Genomic DNA, 19,685 nt, shown 5'->3' with positions numbered 1-19,685 from the left:
CTGGCAAATTAATTACGGTCTTTGTTAGGAAGAAATGGTCTTCACACAGTTCGTAACGAGCCAGGCGGCCCAAACTGCTGCATATACCCTGACTCTGCTTGCACAGAACGCAAGAGATGTGACAATTTCCCAAGTTAATATTGCCTGCTAACATGAATTTCTTTAAACTAAATATGCAGGTTTGAAAAAATATACTTCTGTGTATTGATTTTAAGAAAGGCATTGATGTTTATGGTTAGGTACATTGGTGCAACGACAGTGCTTTTTTCGCAAACGCGTTTGTTAAATCATCACCCATTTGGCGAAGTAGGCTGTGATTCGATGACAAATTATCAGGCACCACATTGATTATTTGCAACGCAGAACAAGCTAGTTAAACTAGTAATATCATCAACCATGTGTAGTTAACTAGTGATTATGTTAAGATTGATTGTTTTTTATAAGATAAGTTTAATGCTAGCTAGCAACTTACCTTGGCTCCTTGCTGCACTCGCGTAACAGGTGGTCAGCCTGCCACGCAGTCTCTTTCATGGAGTGCAATGTAATCGGCCATAATCTGCGTCCAAAAATGCTGATTACCGATTGTTATGGAAACTTGAAATCGGGACCGATTAATCAGTCAACCTCTAATTCTAACCCTAACACCAATTCTAACCTTAAGCCCTAAACCCCATAGAAATAGCATTTGACCTTGTGGGTTGTTTTTGTTTGTTTACTATTCTTGTGGGGACTTCTGGTTAAACACGTCCACACACACAATCTCTCTGTTGCTCCATGTGTTTGTTTCTGTCTGATTGTCTTGTTCGTGTGTGTGTGTGTGTGTGTGTGTGTGTGTGTGTGTGTGTGTGTGTGTGTGTGTGTGATGTGTACGAGTGTGTGTCTTGTTCACCCAAACCAGAGTGTGTGTTTAAGTGCCCTCATCTCTGCAGCAGCAGGAAATGAGCAGGCTGACACTGCAGAGCTGAGAATGCCTTTCACATTCCACTACACCTCACTCACACACACACCTCAGTCACACGCGCTTACACACACACACACACATTCTCAAGTCTCTACACACAACAACGTCTGTTTTCTACACTTTGTCATTTATACACTTTATCAAGTTGCTGACACACAGAAAGACGTGTGTGTGTGTGTGTGTGTGTGTGTGTGTGTGTGTGTGTGTGTGTGTGTGTGTGTGTAGTCACCAGCTGGCTGACTTGGTCGTCCTCTCGGTGGAGACACACTCCCAGTGGTCTGGCCGTCCTTCCCCGTCGTAGGAGGAGCGGGAGGGGGCAGCCTGGAGCCAAAACTCCCTCCTACTGGAGCTGGAGATGTGGGAGACAGGGAGGGTCCCCCGGTGTTGCTCGCTCCCCCGGGCCCCCTGCCCTTGACCTGGGGCAGCTGTCTGACCGATGAGGGCCCCAGCTTGGAGGAGACCTTCTGCAGAAAGAGCTGTCGTTTAGTTACCGCGTCCCAGCCCATGGGGCCCAGCTCGGAGCTGCGCACCGAGACCATGGTGTTGGCCATTCCAGAGTCGTAGGCAGAAATGTGGAAGTAGACGCACACAGGCAGGAGGAGTGAGAAGGAGGGGGAGGAGAGAGAGAGAGGAAATAGGAGTAGGCTGGAACTCTGAGTTAAAAAAGTTGCTATTGTATTACATTCCCTCTGGGATTCACTGCTGGGACCAGTTTCTCTCTCCCTCTTTATTCCCTCCCTCTTTATTTCCTCCCCCTCTTCCGTCTTCTGTAAACACAGGGCACATATGGAGTGAGTTTGCAGGCGAGTTTTCAAAAGAAAAGACTTGACTACTATAAATGTTCAGACTACTCTGACGCTGTTCAGAACAGTTTGACAAATGGCTTTAGCCTTCATATGAGAAGTGTCTGAGAAGAAATCTGGTCGGGAGGACTGTTTCAAACTGAGAACAGAATGTGGCGGAACATTCAACAACAGACGTCACACACACCCGCAGATGTCAAGACATTCCAAAATATTTTTGGGGTCGCTGCATTTCATGTTGTCATTCAACAGAACCCCAAAACTGATCTGTGTTCAATGTTCAGCAGTATACTGCAGTGAATGATAAAGTTGACATTTAAACCCAAAGCCCTCCTTTAGCCATGGATTACTTAAGCCTGAATAACAACATAGCTAAATCATGTGATGACATGCTCGCAGCCAGACTTGCCTGAGGAACTACTCAATCACGCCACTCACAAACACAGGAAGAGTTGAAACCTGTCAATGGTTTTAAAAGGCAAAATACCAACAACAAACCACTGCCACTCCCTCACCTAAAACCACTGCTCCCACCGTTTAGAGATGAAACCAGCCTTGGGCTCGTTCTATACATGCGTCATATCATCCTGATAAAGTACAGTATGTTCCTGGTGACTGGAAATCTTAGTTCACTAACTGACTGTTGTGGGTACTAAAAATACATCTTTCCTAACTTCTTGGAGGAAATCACTGATCTGGCCAAGTTGAATTGGGTGAGGCCAGACTGGTGTGTGGTCTTATATCATGTGACATGCAGATCAGTGATTATTACAAGGAAGAGAGGGAGGAACGAAGGAAAGATTCTCAAACTATTCAAACAGGGGCGTAATAGAACTACCCCCCCCCCCACACACACACACACACACACACACACACACACACACACACACACACACACACAGTGTGCGCTACTTACTGTGCCGTTGCTTCTCCTTTGATCTACAGGTGTCTCACCCCCTGCAGTGTCCTCTGTAGTACACCCTCCTGTAGTACCCTCTTCTCCATTTGGGGTTAGGGTCCTCTGGTGCCCATCCACAGCCAACTCTGAACCCAGAGAGCTGCTGGAGGTGGAGCGAATGCCATTGGCTAAAGTGCCCATCCTCCTCTTCTCGGATTGGTTAGAGACTCTGGGCTCTGCGTTTTGATTGGGTCTGGGTTTGGAGCTCGGCTTCAGCGAAGCTACTTTGGTTTGACCCAAAGACAACCTTTGTCTTTTGACTCCGTCTGGCGCTTTCTTTTCATTGGCCGGAGCAGTTTTTCCCTGTGTCTGATTGGCTGTTCTGGTTGTAGAGGCAGGCCTGGACATGACCTTAGACTTGACGTTCTTCAGGTCGGGTTTGGGGAACCTCTTGATGTCGGTCCTACCAGGTTTGGATGTCGTGGTGACCGCCGTCTTGGCGATGGCGGCGTTCCGTTTGACCCGAGTTGCACACGGGTGTTCCTTGGTCTTGCGGAAGGCGGGGTTCGCACCTTTGGACCCTTTGTTTGGAGACTGGGGAACGGTAAAGGGGGACACTGCCAAATCCACACCCTTGGAGACTTGTACTGAGGTAGAGGTCTGGGAGATTACAGTGAAGCCTTCAGAATCTGGAGACACTATAGTCTCACTGAGAAGAACCTCTAGTGCCACACCAGGCTCGGTGTCCGCTGCCTCCACCATGGGGAGAACATCCAGAGTGCAGACCTCCTTGGGCAGATCCACCCCCACCTGAAGCGCCTCTCTATCGGGCAGACCTGGTGAGCTGCTAGCTCCGGTCTGGAGGTTCTGGAGTTCCATGGTGACGGTTCCAGCATGAGGACTCTTCCTCCCCTCGAGGCCCTTACAGAGGTCAGGCAACGGGGCGGAGAGTGAAGCCTGGATGGGAGCCATTGTGGAGGGGGAGGCCGTGTCCGAGTCCTCCAGGATGGACACCCCGCTGCTGGGGAGCCGCTCCGAGTCGCTCAGGCTGATTCTCCTCATCACCATGTCCGAGCTCACCGACAAGAACGACCCTTCCTCATCATCAACATCATCATCGTCACCGGGGATCTCCGTGGCCGCTGAGTCCGGAGAAGAGTCCCTTCTCCCACCGCTGTTGCTCGCCACACTGCTAATGTTGTCATGGAGATCGCCTTGGCTACCGTTGCTATGCTCTCGTATCCCAGCAATGCTCATGGCGAGGGTCAGGTTGTCATTCCAGGAGTCCTCATTAGCGTCCACGTAGACGGACACCGAGTTGTCGTTGGATTCCGAGAACTCTGTCTGAGGCAATTCCGCAGCGGGTGAGACAACGGCCATTTTGATTTGGGTCGACATCACGCATTCCATGTCGACGTCCAGGCTGCTCAGACTCTGCAGGGAGTCTGGGGAGGAAGAGGAGGAGGAAGAGGAGACAGGGAAAGCATTGCCATTTTGGTCGCTGGTGCGGAGGAGGGGGAGCCTCATTGCGGAGCCATTCATTCCCCCGACGGGGACACGTTCCCCGGGCTGAGACACACTCATCTCTGGTCTTCGGGAGTGCGTGGGGAAAGCTGATGTCGCTAACTGCTAAAGACCTCAAAGCAAGGTCAAACCACGGAGAACTCCATGTTTACCTATGTGGGCAGATGTCTACTGAGCAAGGTGTTTCATTGATTAAAGCTGACTCAGATCAACACCAGTGATAAGAAGTCAGCAGTCCCTATAGGCCTAGGAGTCACAGAGTCACTGAGAGGTAGATACTGAAGTGCACTTTTGGACAAGTGAGGAAGTGAGAAGTGATCCCATTCTAAGGCCTCTTCAACTGACCCTTTAGTTCAGTCACTGGAGTGGAGTCCATACTCTTCAGAGCTCCTCCTCTGAAAACCTCTGGAAAACACAACGACAAGGAAACACAGGCATCAATATCACATCACAGTTAGCAATTTATTATTAAATTGTTAAATTAAATTAAACTATTTATTATCTCCAATGTCAAAAATACTTTATTTGACAGTGTCTACGATATGAACATAACAGTATCATAAACAGAGACAGAAAGACAGCGAGACAGACAGAGACAGACAGATAGACAGCGAGACAGACAGAGACAAACAGATAGACAGCGAGACAGACAGAGACAGACAGATAGACAGCGAGACAGACAGAGACAGACAGATAGACAGCGAGACAGACAGAGACAAACAGATAGACAGCGAGACAGACAGAGACAAACAGATAGACAGCGAGACAGACAGAGACAAACAGATAGACAGCGAGACAGACAGAGACAAACAGATAGACAGCGAGACAGACAGAGACAAACAGATAGACAGCGAGACAGACAGAGACAAACAGATAGACAGCGAGACAGACAGAGACAAACAGATAGACAGCGAGACAGACAGAGACAAACAGATAGACAGCGAGACAGACAGAGACAAACAGATAGACAGCGAGACAGACAGAGACAAACAGATAGACAGCGAGACAGACAGAGACAGACAGATAGACAGCGAGACAGACAGAGACAGACAGATAGACAGCGAGACAGACAGAGACAGACAGATAGACAGCGAGACAGACAGAGACAGACAGATAGACAGCGAGACAGACAGAGACAGACAGATAGACAGCGAGACAGACAGAGACAGACAGATAGACAGCGAGACAGACAGAGACAGACAGATAGACAGCGAGACAGACAGAGACAGACAGATAGACAGCGAGACAGACAGAGACAAACAGATAGACAGCGAGACAGACAGAGACAAACAGATAGACAGCGAGACAGACAGAGACAAACAGATAGACAGCGAGACAGACAGAGACAGACAGATAGACAGCGAGACAGACAGAGACAAACAGATAGACAGCGAGACAGACAGAGACAGACAGATAGACAGCGAGACAGACAGAGACAGACAGATAGACAGCGAGACAGACAGAGACAGACAGATAGACAGCGAGACAGACAGAGACAAACAGATAGACAGCGAGACAGACAGAGACAAACAGATAGACAGCGAGACAGACAGAGACAAACAGATAGACAGCGAGACAGACAGAGACAAACAGATAGACAGCGAGACAGACAGAGACAGACAGAGACAAACAGATAGACAGCGAGACAGACAGAGACAGACAGATAGACAGCGAGACAGACAGAGACAAACAGATAGACAGCGAGACAGACAGAGACAAACAGATAGACAGCGAGACAGACAGAGACAGACAGATAGACAGCGAGACAGACAGAGACAGACAGATAGACAGCGAGACAGACAGAGACAAACAGATAGACAGCGAGACAGACAGAGACAAACAGATAGACAGCGAGACAGACAGAGACAGACAGATAGACAGCGAGACAGACAGAGACAAACAGATAGACAGCGAGACAGACAGAGACAAACAGATAGACAGCGAGACAGACAGAGACAAACAGATAGACAGCGAGACAGACAGAGACAGACAGATAGACAGAGACAGCGAGACAGACAGAGACAAACAGATAGACAGCGAGACAGACAGAGACAAACAGATAGACAGCGAGACAGACAGAGACAGACAGATAGACAGCGAGACAGACAGAGACAAACAGATAGACAGCGAGACAGACAGAGACAGACAGATAGACAGCGAGACAGACAGAGACAGACAGATAGACAGCGAGACAGACAGAGACAAACAGATAGACAGCGAGACAGACAGAGACAAACAGATAGACAGCGAGACAGACAGAGACAAACAGATAGACAGCGAGACAGACAGAGACAAACAGATAGACAGCGAGACAGACAGAGACAAACAGATAGACAGCGAGACAGACAGAGACAAACAGATAGACAGCGAGACAGACAGAGACAAACAGATAGACAGCGAGACAGACAGAGACAAACAGATAGACAGCGAGACAGACAGAGACAAACAGATAGACAGCGAGACAGACAGAGACAAACAGATAGACAGCGAGACAGACAGAGACAAACAGATAGACAGCGAGACAGACAGAGACAAACAGATAGACAGCGAGACAGACAGAGACAAACAGATAGACAGCGAGACAGACAGAGACAAACAGATAGACAGCGAGACAGACAGAGACAAACAGATAGACAGCGAGACAGACAGAGACAAACAGATAGACAGCGAGACAGACAGAGACAAACAGATAGACAGCGAGACAGACAGAGACAAACAGATAGACAGCGAGACAGACAGAGACAAACAGATAGACAGCGAGACAGACAGAGACAAACAGATAGACAGCGAGACAGACAGAGACAAACAGATAGACAGCGAGACAGACAGAGACAAACAGATAGACAGCGAGACAGACAGAGACAAACAGATAGACAGCGAGACAGACAGAGACAAACAGATAGACAGCGAGACAGACAGAGACAAACAGATAGACAGCGAGACAGACAGAGACAAACAGATAGACAGCGAGACAGACAGAGACAAACAGATAGACAGCGAGACAGACAGAGACAAACAGATAGACAGCGAGACAGACAGAGACAAACAGATAGACAGCGAGACAGACAGAGACAAACAGATAGACAGCGAGACAGACAGAGACAGACAGATAGACAGCGAGACAGACAGAGACAAACAGATAGACAGCGAGACAGACAGAGACAGACAGATAGACAGATAGACAGACAGAGACAAACAGATAGACAGCGAGACAGACAGAGACAAACAGATAGACAGCGAGACAGACAGAGACAAACAGATAGACAGCGAGACAGACAGAGACAGACAGATAGACAGCGAGACAGACAGAGACAAACAGATAGACAGCGAGACAGACAGAGACAAACAGATAGACAGCGAGACAGACAGAGACAGACAGATAGACAGCGAGACAGACAGAGACAAACAGATAGACAGCGAGACAGACAGAGACAAACAGATAGACAGCGAGACAGACAGAGACAAACAGATAGACAGCGAGACAGACAGAGACAGACAGATAGACAGCGAGACAGACAGAGACAAACAGATAGACAGCGAGACAGACAGAGACAAACAGATAGACAGCGAGACAGACAGAGACAAACAGATAGACAGCGAGACAGACAGAGACAAACAGATAGACAGCGAGACAGACAGAGACAAACAGATAGACAGCGAGACAGACAGAGACAAACAGATAGACAGCGAGACAGACAGAGACAAACAGATAGACAGCGAGACAGACAGAGACAAACAGATAGACAGCGAGACAGACAGAGACAAACAGATAGACAGCGAGACAGACAGAGACAAACAGATAGACAGCGAGACAGACAGAGACAAACAGATAGACAGCGAGACAGACAGAGACAAACAGATAGACAGCGAGACAGACAGAGACAAACAGATAGACAGCGAGACAGACAGAGACAAACAGATAGACAGCGAGACAGACAGAGACAAACAGATAGACAGCGAGACAGACAGAGACAAACAGATAGACAGCGAGACAGACAGAGACAAACAGATAGACAGCGAGACAGACAGAGACAAACAGATAGACAGCGAGACAGACAGAGACAAACAGATAGACAGCGAGACAGACAGAGACAAACAGATAGACAGCGAGACAGACAGAGACAAACAGATAGACAGCGAGACAGACAGAGACAAACAGATAGACAGCGAGACAGACAGAGACAAACAGATAGACAGCGAGACAGACAGAGACAAACAGATAGACAGCGAGACAGACAGAGACAGACAGATAGACAGCGAGACAGACAGAGACAAACAGATAGACAGCGAGACAGACAGAGACAAACAGATAGACAGCGAGACAGACAGAGACAAACAGATAGACAGCGAGACAGACAGAGACAGACAGATAGACAGCGCGACAGACAGAGACAAACAGATAGACAGCGAGACAGACAGAGACAGACAGATAGACAGCGAGACAGACAGAGACAAACAGATAGACAGCGAGACAGACAGAGACAAACAGATAGACAGCGCGACAGACAGAGACAAACAGATAGACAGCGCGACAGACAGAGACAAACAGATAGACAGCGCGACAGACAGAGACAAACAGATAGACAGCGCGACAGACAGAGACAAACAGATAGACAGCGCGACAGACAGAGACAAACAGATAGACAGCGCGACAGACAGAGACAAACAGATAGACAGCGAGACAGACAGAGACAAACAGATAGACAGCGAGACAGACAGAGACAAACAGATAGACAGCGAGACAGACAGAGACAAACAGATAGACAGCGAGACAGACAGAGACAAACAGATAGACAGCGAGACAGACAGAGACAGACAGATAGACAGCGAGACAGACAGAGACAAACAGATAGACAGCGAGACAGACAGAGACAAACAGATAGACAGCGAGACAGACAGAGACAAACAGATAGACAGCGAGACAGACAGAGACAAACAGATAGACAGCGAGACAGACAGAGACAAACAGATAGACAGCGAGACAGACAGAGACAAACAGATAGACAGCGAGACAGACAGAGACAAACAGATAGACAGCGAGACAGACAGAGACAAACAGATAGACAGCGAGACAGACAGAGACAAACAGATAGACAGCGAGACAGACAGAGACAAACAGATAGACAGCGAGACAGACAGAGACAAACAGATAGACAGCGAGACAGACAGAGACAAACAGATAGACAGCGAGACAGACAGAGACAAACAGATAGACAGCGAGACAGACAGAGACAAACAGATAGACAGCGAGACAGACAGAGACAAACAGATAGACAGCGAGACAGACAGAGACAAACAGATAGACAGCGCGACAGACAGAGACAAACAGATAGACAGCGAGACAGACAGAGACAGACAGATAGACAGCGAGACAGACAGAGACAAACAGATAGACAGCGAGACAGACAGAGACAAACAGATAGACAGCGAGACAGACAGAGACAAACAGATAGACAGCGAGACAGACAGAGACAAACAGATAGACAGCGAGACAGACAGAGACAAACAGATAGACAGCGAGACAGACAGAGACAAACAGATAGACAGCGAGACAGACAGAGACAAACAGATAGACAGCGAGACAGACAGAGACAAACAGATAGACAGCGAGACAGACAGAGACAAACAGATAGACAGCGAGACAGACAGAGACAAACAGATAGACAGCGAGACAGACAGAGACAAACAGATAGACAGCGAGACAGACAGAGACAAACAGATAGACAGCGAGACAGACAGAGACAAACAGATAGACAGCGAGACAGACAGAGACAAACAGATAGACAGCGAGACAGACAGAGACAAACAGATAGACAGCGAGACAGACAGAGACAAACAGATAGACAGCGAGACAGACAGAGACAAACAGAAAGACAGCGAGACAGACAGAGACAAACAGATAGACAGCGAGACAGACAGAGACAAACAGATAGACAGCGAGACAGACAGAGACAAACAGATAGACAGCGAGACAGACAGAGACAAACAGATAGACAGCGAGACAGACAGAGACAAACAGATAGACAGCGAGACAGACAGAGACAAACAGATAGACAGCGAGACAGACAGAGACAAACAGATAGACAGCGAGACAGACAGAGACAAACAGATAGACAGCGAGACAGACAGAGACAAACAGATAGACAGCGAGACAGACAGAGACAAACAGATAGACAGCGAGACAGACAGAGACAAACAGATAGACAGCGAGACAGACAGAGACAAACAGATAGACAGCGAGACAGACAGAGACAAACAGATAGACAGCGAGACAGACAGAGACAAACAGATAGACAGCGAGACAGACAGAGACAAACAGATAGACAGCGAGACAGAGAACTCTGCTGCTCTCTGTTGGTCAAACATAGGAAGTGATTAAAATGGATATTACACCACAAAAAATGCACCACAACACAAAACATTTCAACAAAAGCACAGTGTACCAACATAACCTAATTAGTTATGATGTGGAAACTCATGTAATGCTTGAATCCCAAATTCAAAAACCTTTTCTCTTGGAAGGACTTTCAAACAACTGATACCCTGCCGTTCATACAGTAGGTGGCATTACAATACGCAGAAAGTCGTCATAGTTTCCACTAAAAGTCATTAATATGGCGTTAAGAATCTGTTGCCATTTAAACCAATGAGGTCAACCATTTTAGGATGAAATATTGTCCGTAATTAATGAAACTGGCTTTGATACTCATAACCAAGGGGAAAGATGGTGGAAAGTTGGTCTGTGTAGTATTGACAGGGTGGTGTGAGCAATACAAAGACCCTCACCACACTGTTACAGAAATGGCCATTCATAAAAGCTACAAAAAATAGCTCTGTTGAAGTTAAGGCCATAGACGTACAATAGAGTGCGTCCCAATGACACCCTATTCCCCTTTTAATGCACTACTTTTTAGCAGGCCCCATAGGGCTCTGGTCAAAGGTAGTGGTGTAAGGAAATGTTTCCCAACTCCAGTCCTCCAGTACCCCTACAGGACACATTTCTGCTGTAGCCCAGGGCAACCACATCTGATTCAACTTGTCAACTAATCATCAAGCCCTCAATGAGTTGAATCAGGTGAGTTTGTCTGGGGGACTACAACACAAATGTGTGCTGTTTAGGATACTGGAGGACTGGAGTTGGGGAAAACTGCTATAGTGTCGTTTGGGACGTGCCAGAGGCCCACAACTCTACAGTACGAGGGTGAATGCAGAGACTAAACTGAATTAAGTGGAGAAACAGAAAAGGTCAGGGTGGCATTCATTAGGCACCAAACATCAGAAAACGGACTGAAACATGGCAGGACGGCCTGAACTTGTCCAATAAGAAACAGTTGTTTTTGTTGTTGAATGAACACACCCCAGATCTTGTGCAAATGATAACGATGAAGGGGAAAGTGTTCGCTTGCTGAGATACTGAAACACCAGATGGAGTCACTTTACTTTTCCCAAGTAAACAACAGATATGCAGCGGGTTCCTGAGAGGGAAAGATCCGGAGAGAGAGAGAGGAACCTCCATTTACCTAGCAGTCCTCTGGGAACACGATGCGAGAGCTTGGTCTAAACGAGGAACAATCTGCAGCTCCATATCCAAAAACTAAGACAGATAGCTTGTGGTATACAGGCTAAAAGACTCCCTCCTACCTGTCAGTGTGTGTGTGTGTGTGTGTGTGTGTTAATCTGGGTCAGAGTGAGAAAGAGACAGGCTATAAAAAGGATCAGTTTTATTTTCATATCCAGGACAGTGCTTCACCAATGAATGGCCCAGTGACAATAGGAAGCCTATAGAGACTATGAGCTCACTACTACACCTAGACAACAGTGAGAGTAACCGATAGTACTGCCTTACCAAGCGTGTTCTCGATAAAACTCTACCCCTATTCACTCCAACAACAACCTACTGCACACTCAAATCATCAACCAACCCAATACTTGTCAGGTTGTCATGGTATGTGATAATTAGTTCTTAAATCTGCAATATGTAACTTTTTGGGCGACCTGACCAAATTCACATAGAAATGCAATTTATAGATCGGTCATTCGCATCAGTCTAAGAAGCGGTAGACGTGTTCTATGTGCACTATTTCTATGCTTCCCGGATTTAAATTTAGTATTTTACTTCTGGACACCAGCTTCAAAACAGCTGAAAATACAATATTTTTGGTTATAGAAAATATATTTCACAGCGGTTTAGATGGTACAAAGACTTTACAACACATAAATTGAAATTAGGCACATTTTTGAATTTTAGCAACCAGGAAATGGCGGAGCGATTTCTGCATAGTGCATCTTTAACTGACTTGCCTGGATGAATATAGGTTGAATAAATAAGATTCAGGAAGCCATTCAAATGCACAGTGATGGCATTAACCACTTCATTCAGCAGGCTAATAGGTTATTCTAAATGCCATCACGGTTAATCTGATGTGTGGGACACAGATAGCAGTAAGTGAAGACTGCAGTCACTGCATTGTTATCCAGCCAGTGACCATCTATAACCATGTATCCTCATCACTCTGCTGTTCTGAGTTGTGTTACTAGTGCTGTGGGGACTCTTCCCTCTGCTGTTCTGAGTTGTGTTACTGGTGCTGTGGGGACTCTTCCCTCTGCTGTTCTGAGTTGTGTTACTGGTGCTGTGGGGACTCTTCCCTCTGCTGTTCTGAGTTGTGTTACTGATGCTGTGGGGACTCTTCCCTCTGCTGTTCTGAGTTGTGTTACTGATGCTGTGGGGACTCTTCCCTCTGCTGTTCTGAGTTGTGTTACTGGTGCTGTGGGGACTCTTCCCTCTGCTGTTCTGAGTTGTTACTGGTGCTGTGGGGACTCTTCACTCTGCTGTTCTGAGTTGTGTTACTAGTGCTGTGGGGACTCTTCCCTCTGCTGTTCTGAGTTGTGTTACTGATGTTGTGGGGACTCTTCCCTCTGCTGTTCTGATTTGTGTTACTAGTGTTGTGGTGACTCTTCCCTCTGCTGTTCTGAGTTGTATTACTGGTGTTGTGGGGACTCTTCCCTCTGCTGTTCTGAGTTGTGTTACTGATGTTGTGGTGACTCTTCCCCGTGCCATGGAGTGTGACCCTGTCTCATTGCTAATGCATGAGTTAGGGCTGACCGGGCGACTGCAGACCTGTGTGTGTGTGTGTGTATCACACTGGCCTTATCAAACATGCATTAGCCCTCTGCAGTTGTGGGAACGCTAGCTGACAGGTGAGCTGGTACACCTGAGACAGAGTCCAATATAGAGCCACTGCCCTTTGGTATTTACCTCAATACAGAACAGGTCACCTGAGAGGGAGGTACCACTGTAGCATTGTACAGCTCTGGTGGGGGGGGGGGGGGGGGGGTTAGTGTTAAAGGGTTGTTAGAGCTGAGGTTTAATGTCAAGAGAATTGTGTGTTTCCTATGACAAGAGTGTTTTGAAGGCTTCATGAATGCTACATTAAGGTTTAGTTTATCGTCAAGGTGTACCACATTGTCAGCTAAGAGCTGATGTGCAATCGATCTAAATAAATAAACAATAATTAAATAAACAAATGAATCATGTGACGTGGTGTGATACATGTCTGTGTGGATGGAGGGAGCATCAGTCGGTCACAGCCAGGTAAAAGACTCAGGAGCCTTGGTCAGGGACAGGGTCAGACAGGTCTGGACCCGGAGCAATGATGACTGGTCTCTGTAGCCGGGTTGCTATGCTCAACGTACGTCGACAATTGCCCAAAGTAACCTTGTAGGACACTCCCGAGCGTCTGCGCTCACCTTCTGTCATCTCAGGTGTCCTCTCTTGGCTCTTGCTTCAGGCTTCTCCACTCAACCTTGAACTCAAAACATCCAGCTAGCCAGCTGCTAATTAGCTAGTAGAGTGGCCTGTTTAGAAAGAGACTACAGCCCTCTACAACGTACAATCCAATAGATCCTTACATATCACTGGATCAACTCCATTTAGTAACAGTGACACCCACACTCTAATGACATCCTCCCATCTCTACACACTGGCCTAGAATGATCATTAGAATTAAGGAAACAGCGAGTGGCACGTTTGGTCAAAAGGCTCTTGAACGGAGTCCAAGTCCGAAACAGTACCCTATTCCCTATTTAGTGCACTACTTTTGACCAGAGTCCTATGGGTAACCCTATGAGCCCCGGTCAAAAGTAGTGCACTTAGGGAATAGTGTGCCATGTGGGACTCCGACTGACATTCTGGGCTTCAGTCAGAGCTGCGCTCCCAACATCTAAGAGTTGGTGTCCGTTCACATTACACTCTTAGTCCCCCAGGGGGTTATGGGTAAATGTACACGCCTGGCGATTGTTGGAGGGGGGAGAGAGACCCTGGCACGCTTTAGTGCACGCCTGTCAAGTACTATAAAGAGCGGGAGGGGATGGAGAGGTGGAGGGGAAGTTGAGAGATTCAGAGGTTTAAAAAAGGCACCACTGAACTATTAGCCTAGAACTCATAACCTAACTAGGGAAGAAAACTAAGCAGAGGTAGCATCAACCTGACAGACTTAGCAGAGGTAGCATCAACACGGCAGACTTAGCAGAGGTAGCATCAACACGGCAGACTTAGCAGAGGTAGCATCAACACGGCAGACTTAGCAGAGGTAGCATCAACACGGCAGACTTAGCAGAGGTAGCATCAACACGGCAGACTTAGCAGAGGTAGCATCAACACGGCAGACTTAGCAGAGGTAGCATCAACACGGCAGACTTAGCAGAGGTAGCATCAACACGGCAGACTTAGCAGAGGTAGCATCAACACGGCAGACTTAGCAGAGGTAGCATCAACACGGCAGACTTAGCAGAGGTAGCATCAACACGGCAGACTTAGCAGAGGTAGCATCAACACGGCAGACTTAGCAGAGGTAGCATCAACACGGCAGACTTAGCAGAGGTAGCATCAACACGGCAGACTTAGCAGAGGTAGCATCAACACGGCAGACTTAGCAGAGGTAGCATCAACACGGCAGACTTAGCAGAGGTAGCATCAACACGGCAGACTTAGCAGAGGTAGCATCAACACGGCAGACTTAGCAGAGGTAGCATCAACACGGCAGACTTAGCAGAGGTAGCATCAACACGGCAGACTTAGCAGAGGTAGCATCAACACGGCAGACTTAGCAGAGGTAGCATCAACACGGCAGACTTAGCAGAGGTAGCATCAACACGGCAGACTTAGCAGAGGTAGCATCAACACGGCAGACTTAGCAGAGGTAGCATCAACACGGCAGACTTAGCAGAGGTAGCATCAACACGGCAGACTTAGCAGAGGTAGCATCAACACGGCAGACTTAGCAGAGGTAGCATCAACACGGCAGACTTAGCAGAGGTAGCATCAACACGGCAGACTTAGCAGAGGTAGCATCAACACGGCAGACTTAGCAGAGGTAGCATCAACACGGCAGACTTAGCAGAGGTAGCATCAACACGGCAGACTTAGCAGAGGTAGCATCAACACGGCAGACTTAGCAGAGGTAGCATCAACACGGCAGACTTAGCAGAGGTAGCATCAACACGGCAGACTTAGCAGAGGTAGCATCAACATGACAGACTTATCAGAGGTAGCATCAACACGACAGACTTAGCAGAGGTAGCATCAACACGGCAGACTTAGCAGAGGTAGCATCAACACGGCAGACTTAGCAGAGGTAGCATCAACACGGCAGACTTAGCAGAGGTAGCATCAACACGGCAGACTTAGCAGAGGTAGCATCAACACGGCAGACTTAGCAGAGGTAGCATCAACACGACAGACTTAGCAGAGGTAGCATAAACACGACAGACTTAGCAGAGGTAGCATCAACACGACAGACTTAGCAGAGGTAGCATCAACACGGCAGACTTAGCAGAGGTAGCATCAACATGACAGACTTAGCAGAGGTAGCATCAACATGACAGACTTAGCAGAGGTAGCATCAACATGACAGACTTAGCAGAGGTAGCATCAACACGGCAGACTTAGCAGAGGTAGCATCAACATGACAGACTTAGCAGAGGTAGCATCAACATGACAGACTTAGCAGAGGTAGCATCAACACGGCAGACTTAGCAGAGGTAGCATCAACACGACAGACTTAGCAGAGGTAGCATCAACATGACAGACTTAGCAGAGGTAGCATCAACACGGCAGACTTAGCAGAGGTAGCATCAACATGACAGACTTAGCAGAGGTAGCATCAACATCAAGCTAAAAGGTCATCTTTAAGTGTCAATAGGAGATTGGGTATCAAAAACAGACACTGAGTTGCCGTGTACACACACACACACACACACACACACACACACACACGCAGCCTAGATGGACAGTGATGATGTTTGGTAAGGGATTGAGAGTGAGGGTTTTAGAAACTAACCACTAGATCATGTTGGTAGTGGGGGAAGTGCAAGTCTCTCTCTCCATCTCGCCCTGTTCCGGAACACAGCAGAGTTGCTGATGGATGACCACTCATCCGGAACAACAAGGAACAAAGATACCCAGAGAGAGATGAGACTGTGGGCCACACTCATGCCTGGCTGCTGCAGTGTAATCATGTAAATTTAACACTTTATCCACAACTGGTATTACAGTGGAGCAAGAGTTCACTAACCAGGAAGTAACCTTTAACATGATTAGTTTAATTTGACTATTGGTCAAATGGCAATAACGGAGTACATTGAAAACCAACTCCAGCACACTTGACGATCTTGATGCTCCACACACAGATTTAATCAATGGCTATACCAACGACTGGTAAATTGACCTCCATCAATAATAGACTATAACACAGGCTAAAGTTACAGATCAATAATATACTATAAACACAGGCTAATGTTACACAGCATAGGTCCAAATCATATGATACAGCCTACCTCCCAAGGCTCCTGGACAATACGCAATCAGACCAAACAACAACATCACTTCCTGTTGGAGCCGAGACTCAAACTTTGGCAGTTACTTCAGCATCTAAGCTTAACTATTGCATAACGTCCTTTGAAGATCATAGAATGAAAAACAAAATAAAAGAGGTGAAAGTAAATCATTAGTAAACCAATACAGAAAAATATCAAAACTTCTATTATGAACCTTCCTCTCTCTCGTCATCCCTCTCCACAGACTCAACAGAAAACCTGCCTCTCATTCCAGGAAGATTAGTCTAGGTTTCCTCTTTACCAGCAAGGCTAAAGACACCTTGCTTTCACCGTCACTAATCTGACTGGAGATAAGTACCAGCCCTAAAGCTTGTTCCACAGCGTCCCCACTTGCACTAACCGTCAGTGAGGGCAGTCAGTCAGTCAGGGCTTCGGGGTGCAGCAGTTCCAGAAGTGGAGGTTGGGAATGCTCTTTCCATGCTGGGGGCCGGACCATAAAGTGTTACAACTCTCTCTATTCACCCACTCTCTTCCCCTCACCCACCCTCTCCCTCCCCTTCCCTTGCTTCTCTTCCTCCCTCCCTCCCCCTCTTCTCTTCCTCCCTCTCCTCTTTTGCGTCTGGTGGAAACCGCATCAGTCGGAGGAATGGTGCTGTAGGATCAGCAGCAGGTTGGGTCACCTCCCTGTGAGTGGCTATTCCCTGGACTATAATCCCTGTCACACTGGTCAGTTCCAGCCACAGCGCATTACAGTACGTCCTGTCGGAAGCTACTAAGACTGCTAAGCTCCTTTGTATTGGGGTATTCTTTCATATTTTAATTACCCTGGGGCGGCAGGGTAGCCTAGTGGTTAGAGCTAGTAACCGAAAGGTTGCAAGTTCGAATCCCCTAGCTGGCAAGGTACAAATCTGTCGTTCTGCCCCTGAACAAGGCAGAAAAAGGAAAGTACAGGTGTTGTGACCAAGCATATGTAACGATTTCTAAGACTGTTGTGAAGTCGGGTAACATTGAGGTAAATCAGCTGTTCCTAGGCCGTCATTGAAAATAAGAATTTGTTCTTAACTGACTTGCCTAGTTAAATAAAGGTTAAATTTAAATTAAATTGTTTTTTTTTTTTAATTACAACGCATGGTCCTTTCTCCTATTTAAACCATTTAATGGATAAGCCATTCATATTTTTCAGCTTAGACTTTCCATTCCATCAACGTTCCTAGTAAAGGCACATGGGGACAATCAATAGTTGTCAGCACTTATCTTTCCTGTAGGCTGATTTACGTCAATGTTACCCGACTTCACAACAGTCTTAGAAATCGTCACATATGCTTGGTCACAACACCTGTACTTTCCCATAATTTAAACAAATCAGAAACGGAACAAAATTACTCAACGTGTCGATTACTTGCCGAGAAGAGCACAGTAGAGCAGATCTATCTGAAATGCACACCTTATCCTCATGGGGAAAAAATCTTGGTCAGGCCTTTGCTTTCTGCTGTATGACACCACACCATGACTACTGATATCAGACCGTACCTTGAAACCCTGCATTTCAACACCCCCCTCCGCAGCTCCACTGCCTGGCTGAACTAAAACTCACCCGGAGCTTGTTAATTACTGACATGCCGGTAATCATGTCAATTCATCGTTAATGCGTCTCACAGCTATAGATCTTGCCTGCCCTAGGACTGTGGTAACAATAAAACGATTAGATACTTAGATTCTATCTATATGGCATCAACAGGCTCGGTCTAATCAGGAAGTCAGACGGCACCAAGGAATGTAGCAGTCAGATACGTCATAATCCTGTGTCTTCAGATTCCAAGGACAGCACCTCGGTCTAGCTGAGAACGCTGTCAGAACAAAAATGGTTGCCATAGGAATGAGCAGCGTGCTTAGTCACACAGACCAAGGACGAGACGTGTCAGGAGAATGGTGCCCTAACAGAATACAAACACCGCTGTATCGGTGGGCTCGGAAAGAAACAAATGCAACTACAGGCTGTGTGTGTGTGAAATCTAACACTGTTTTAGAGGTAGACAGTATTTGGAGTGTGTGTGTGTGTGTGTGTGTGTGTGTGTGTGTGTGTGAAATCTAACACTGTTTTAGAGGTAGACAGTATTTGAGGTGTGTGTGTGAATGCGACACTATCTGACTGTTAAGGGGTGTGTGTGCACGTCACACTGTTTTCCCCTGGCGACATCATTAACAAGTGTGTTGACCCGGTGTATATGGCCTTGTGCTGTGTAACAGTGACGCGTGTCCCGGCCACACACACACCCAATCAGTCTAGTCTCTTAATAACGTCAGAGAGAGCTGCTGGATAGCTGCCAAACCAGATACCTACAGAGCAGATCACTACAGTACAGAGCTCATAGCTAATATATGGACCGGACTGCAACTTTATACAATTCACCAAACATGCTGATGGAATCCATGCCCCTAGGCAGGCTGATTAAAAACAACTGATGCTCAGTCAGTCTGCTAAAAGCAATTGATAGTCAGTCTTATGCTAATAAACATCTGTCGGTGTGCCCTTGAGCAAGGCACAGTAATAACATACTGACCAACTTGTTTCAGTTCAAACATACTATTCAAATACCCAGGCTGAAACATGCCCCAGAGTCAAGGCAAAGTTATCTGTACATGTTATCTACCTCCCCTTCACACA

General features: G+C 47.0%; 1 protein-coding gene across 5 annotated transcripts in view; it reads right to left on the bottom strand.

The window, feature by feature from the left end:
- LOC139579283 (microtubule-associated tumor suppressor 1 homolog A-like) overlaps window positions 1–19,685 on the bottom strand; it is a 93,581-nt gene that overhangs the window by 59,081 nt on the left and 14,815 nt on the right. For 4 of the 5 annotated variants that reach the window (XM_071407803.1, XM_071407806.1, XM_071407805.1 and 1 more), the window contains exons 2-3: window positions 2,681–4,591; window positions 1,191–1,425 (exon numbers count right to left, since the gene is read on the bottom strand). In XM_071407803.1, the coding sequence (XP_071263904.1) occupies window positions 1,191–1,425; window positions 2,681–4,246 (1,801 nt within the window). In that variant the 5' untranslated portion in view covers window positions 4,247–4,591. Of the gene's footprint in view, window positions 1–1,190; window positions 1,426–2,680; window positions 4,592–17,420; window positions 17,524–19,685 lie in introns of those variants that run through there. The other variant, XM_071407804.1, reaches the window with a different exon arrangement.

This window comes from Salvelinus alpinus, chromosome 6 (assembly GCF_045679555.1).
Source record: "Salvelinus alpinus chromosome 6, SLU_Salpinus.1, whole genome shotgun sequence".
Classification (NCBI taxonomy): domain Eukaryota; kingdom Metazoa; phylum Chordata; class Actinopteri; order Salmoniformes; family Salmonidae; genus Salvelinus; species Salvelinus alpinus.
This window is presented reverse-complemented; position numbering and strand designations above follow the sequence as displayed.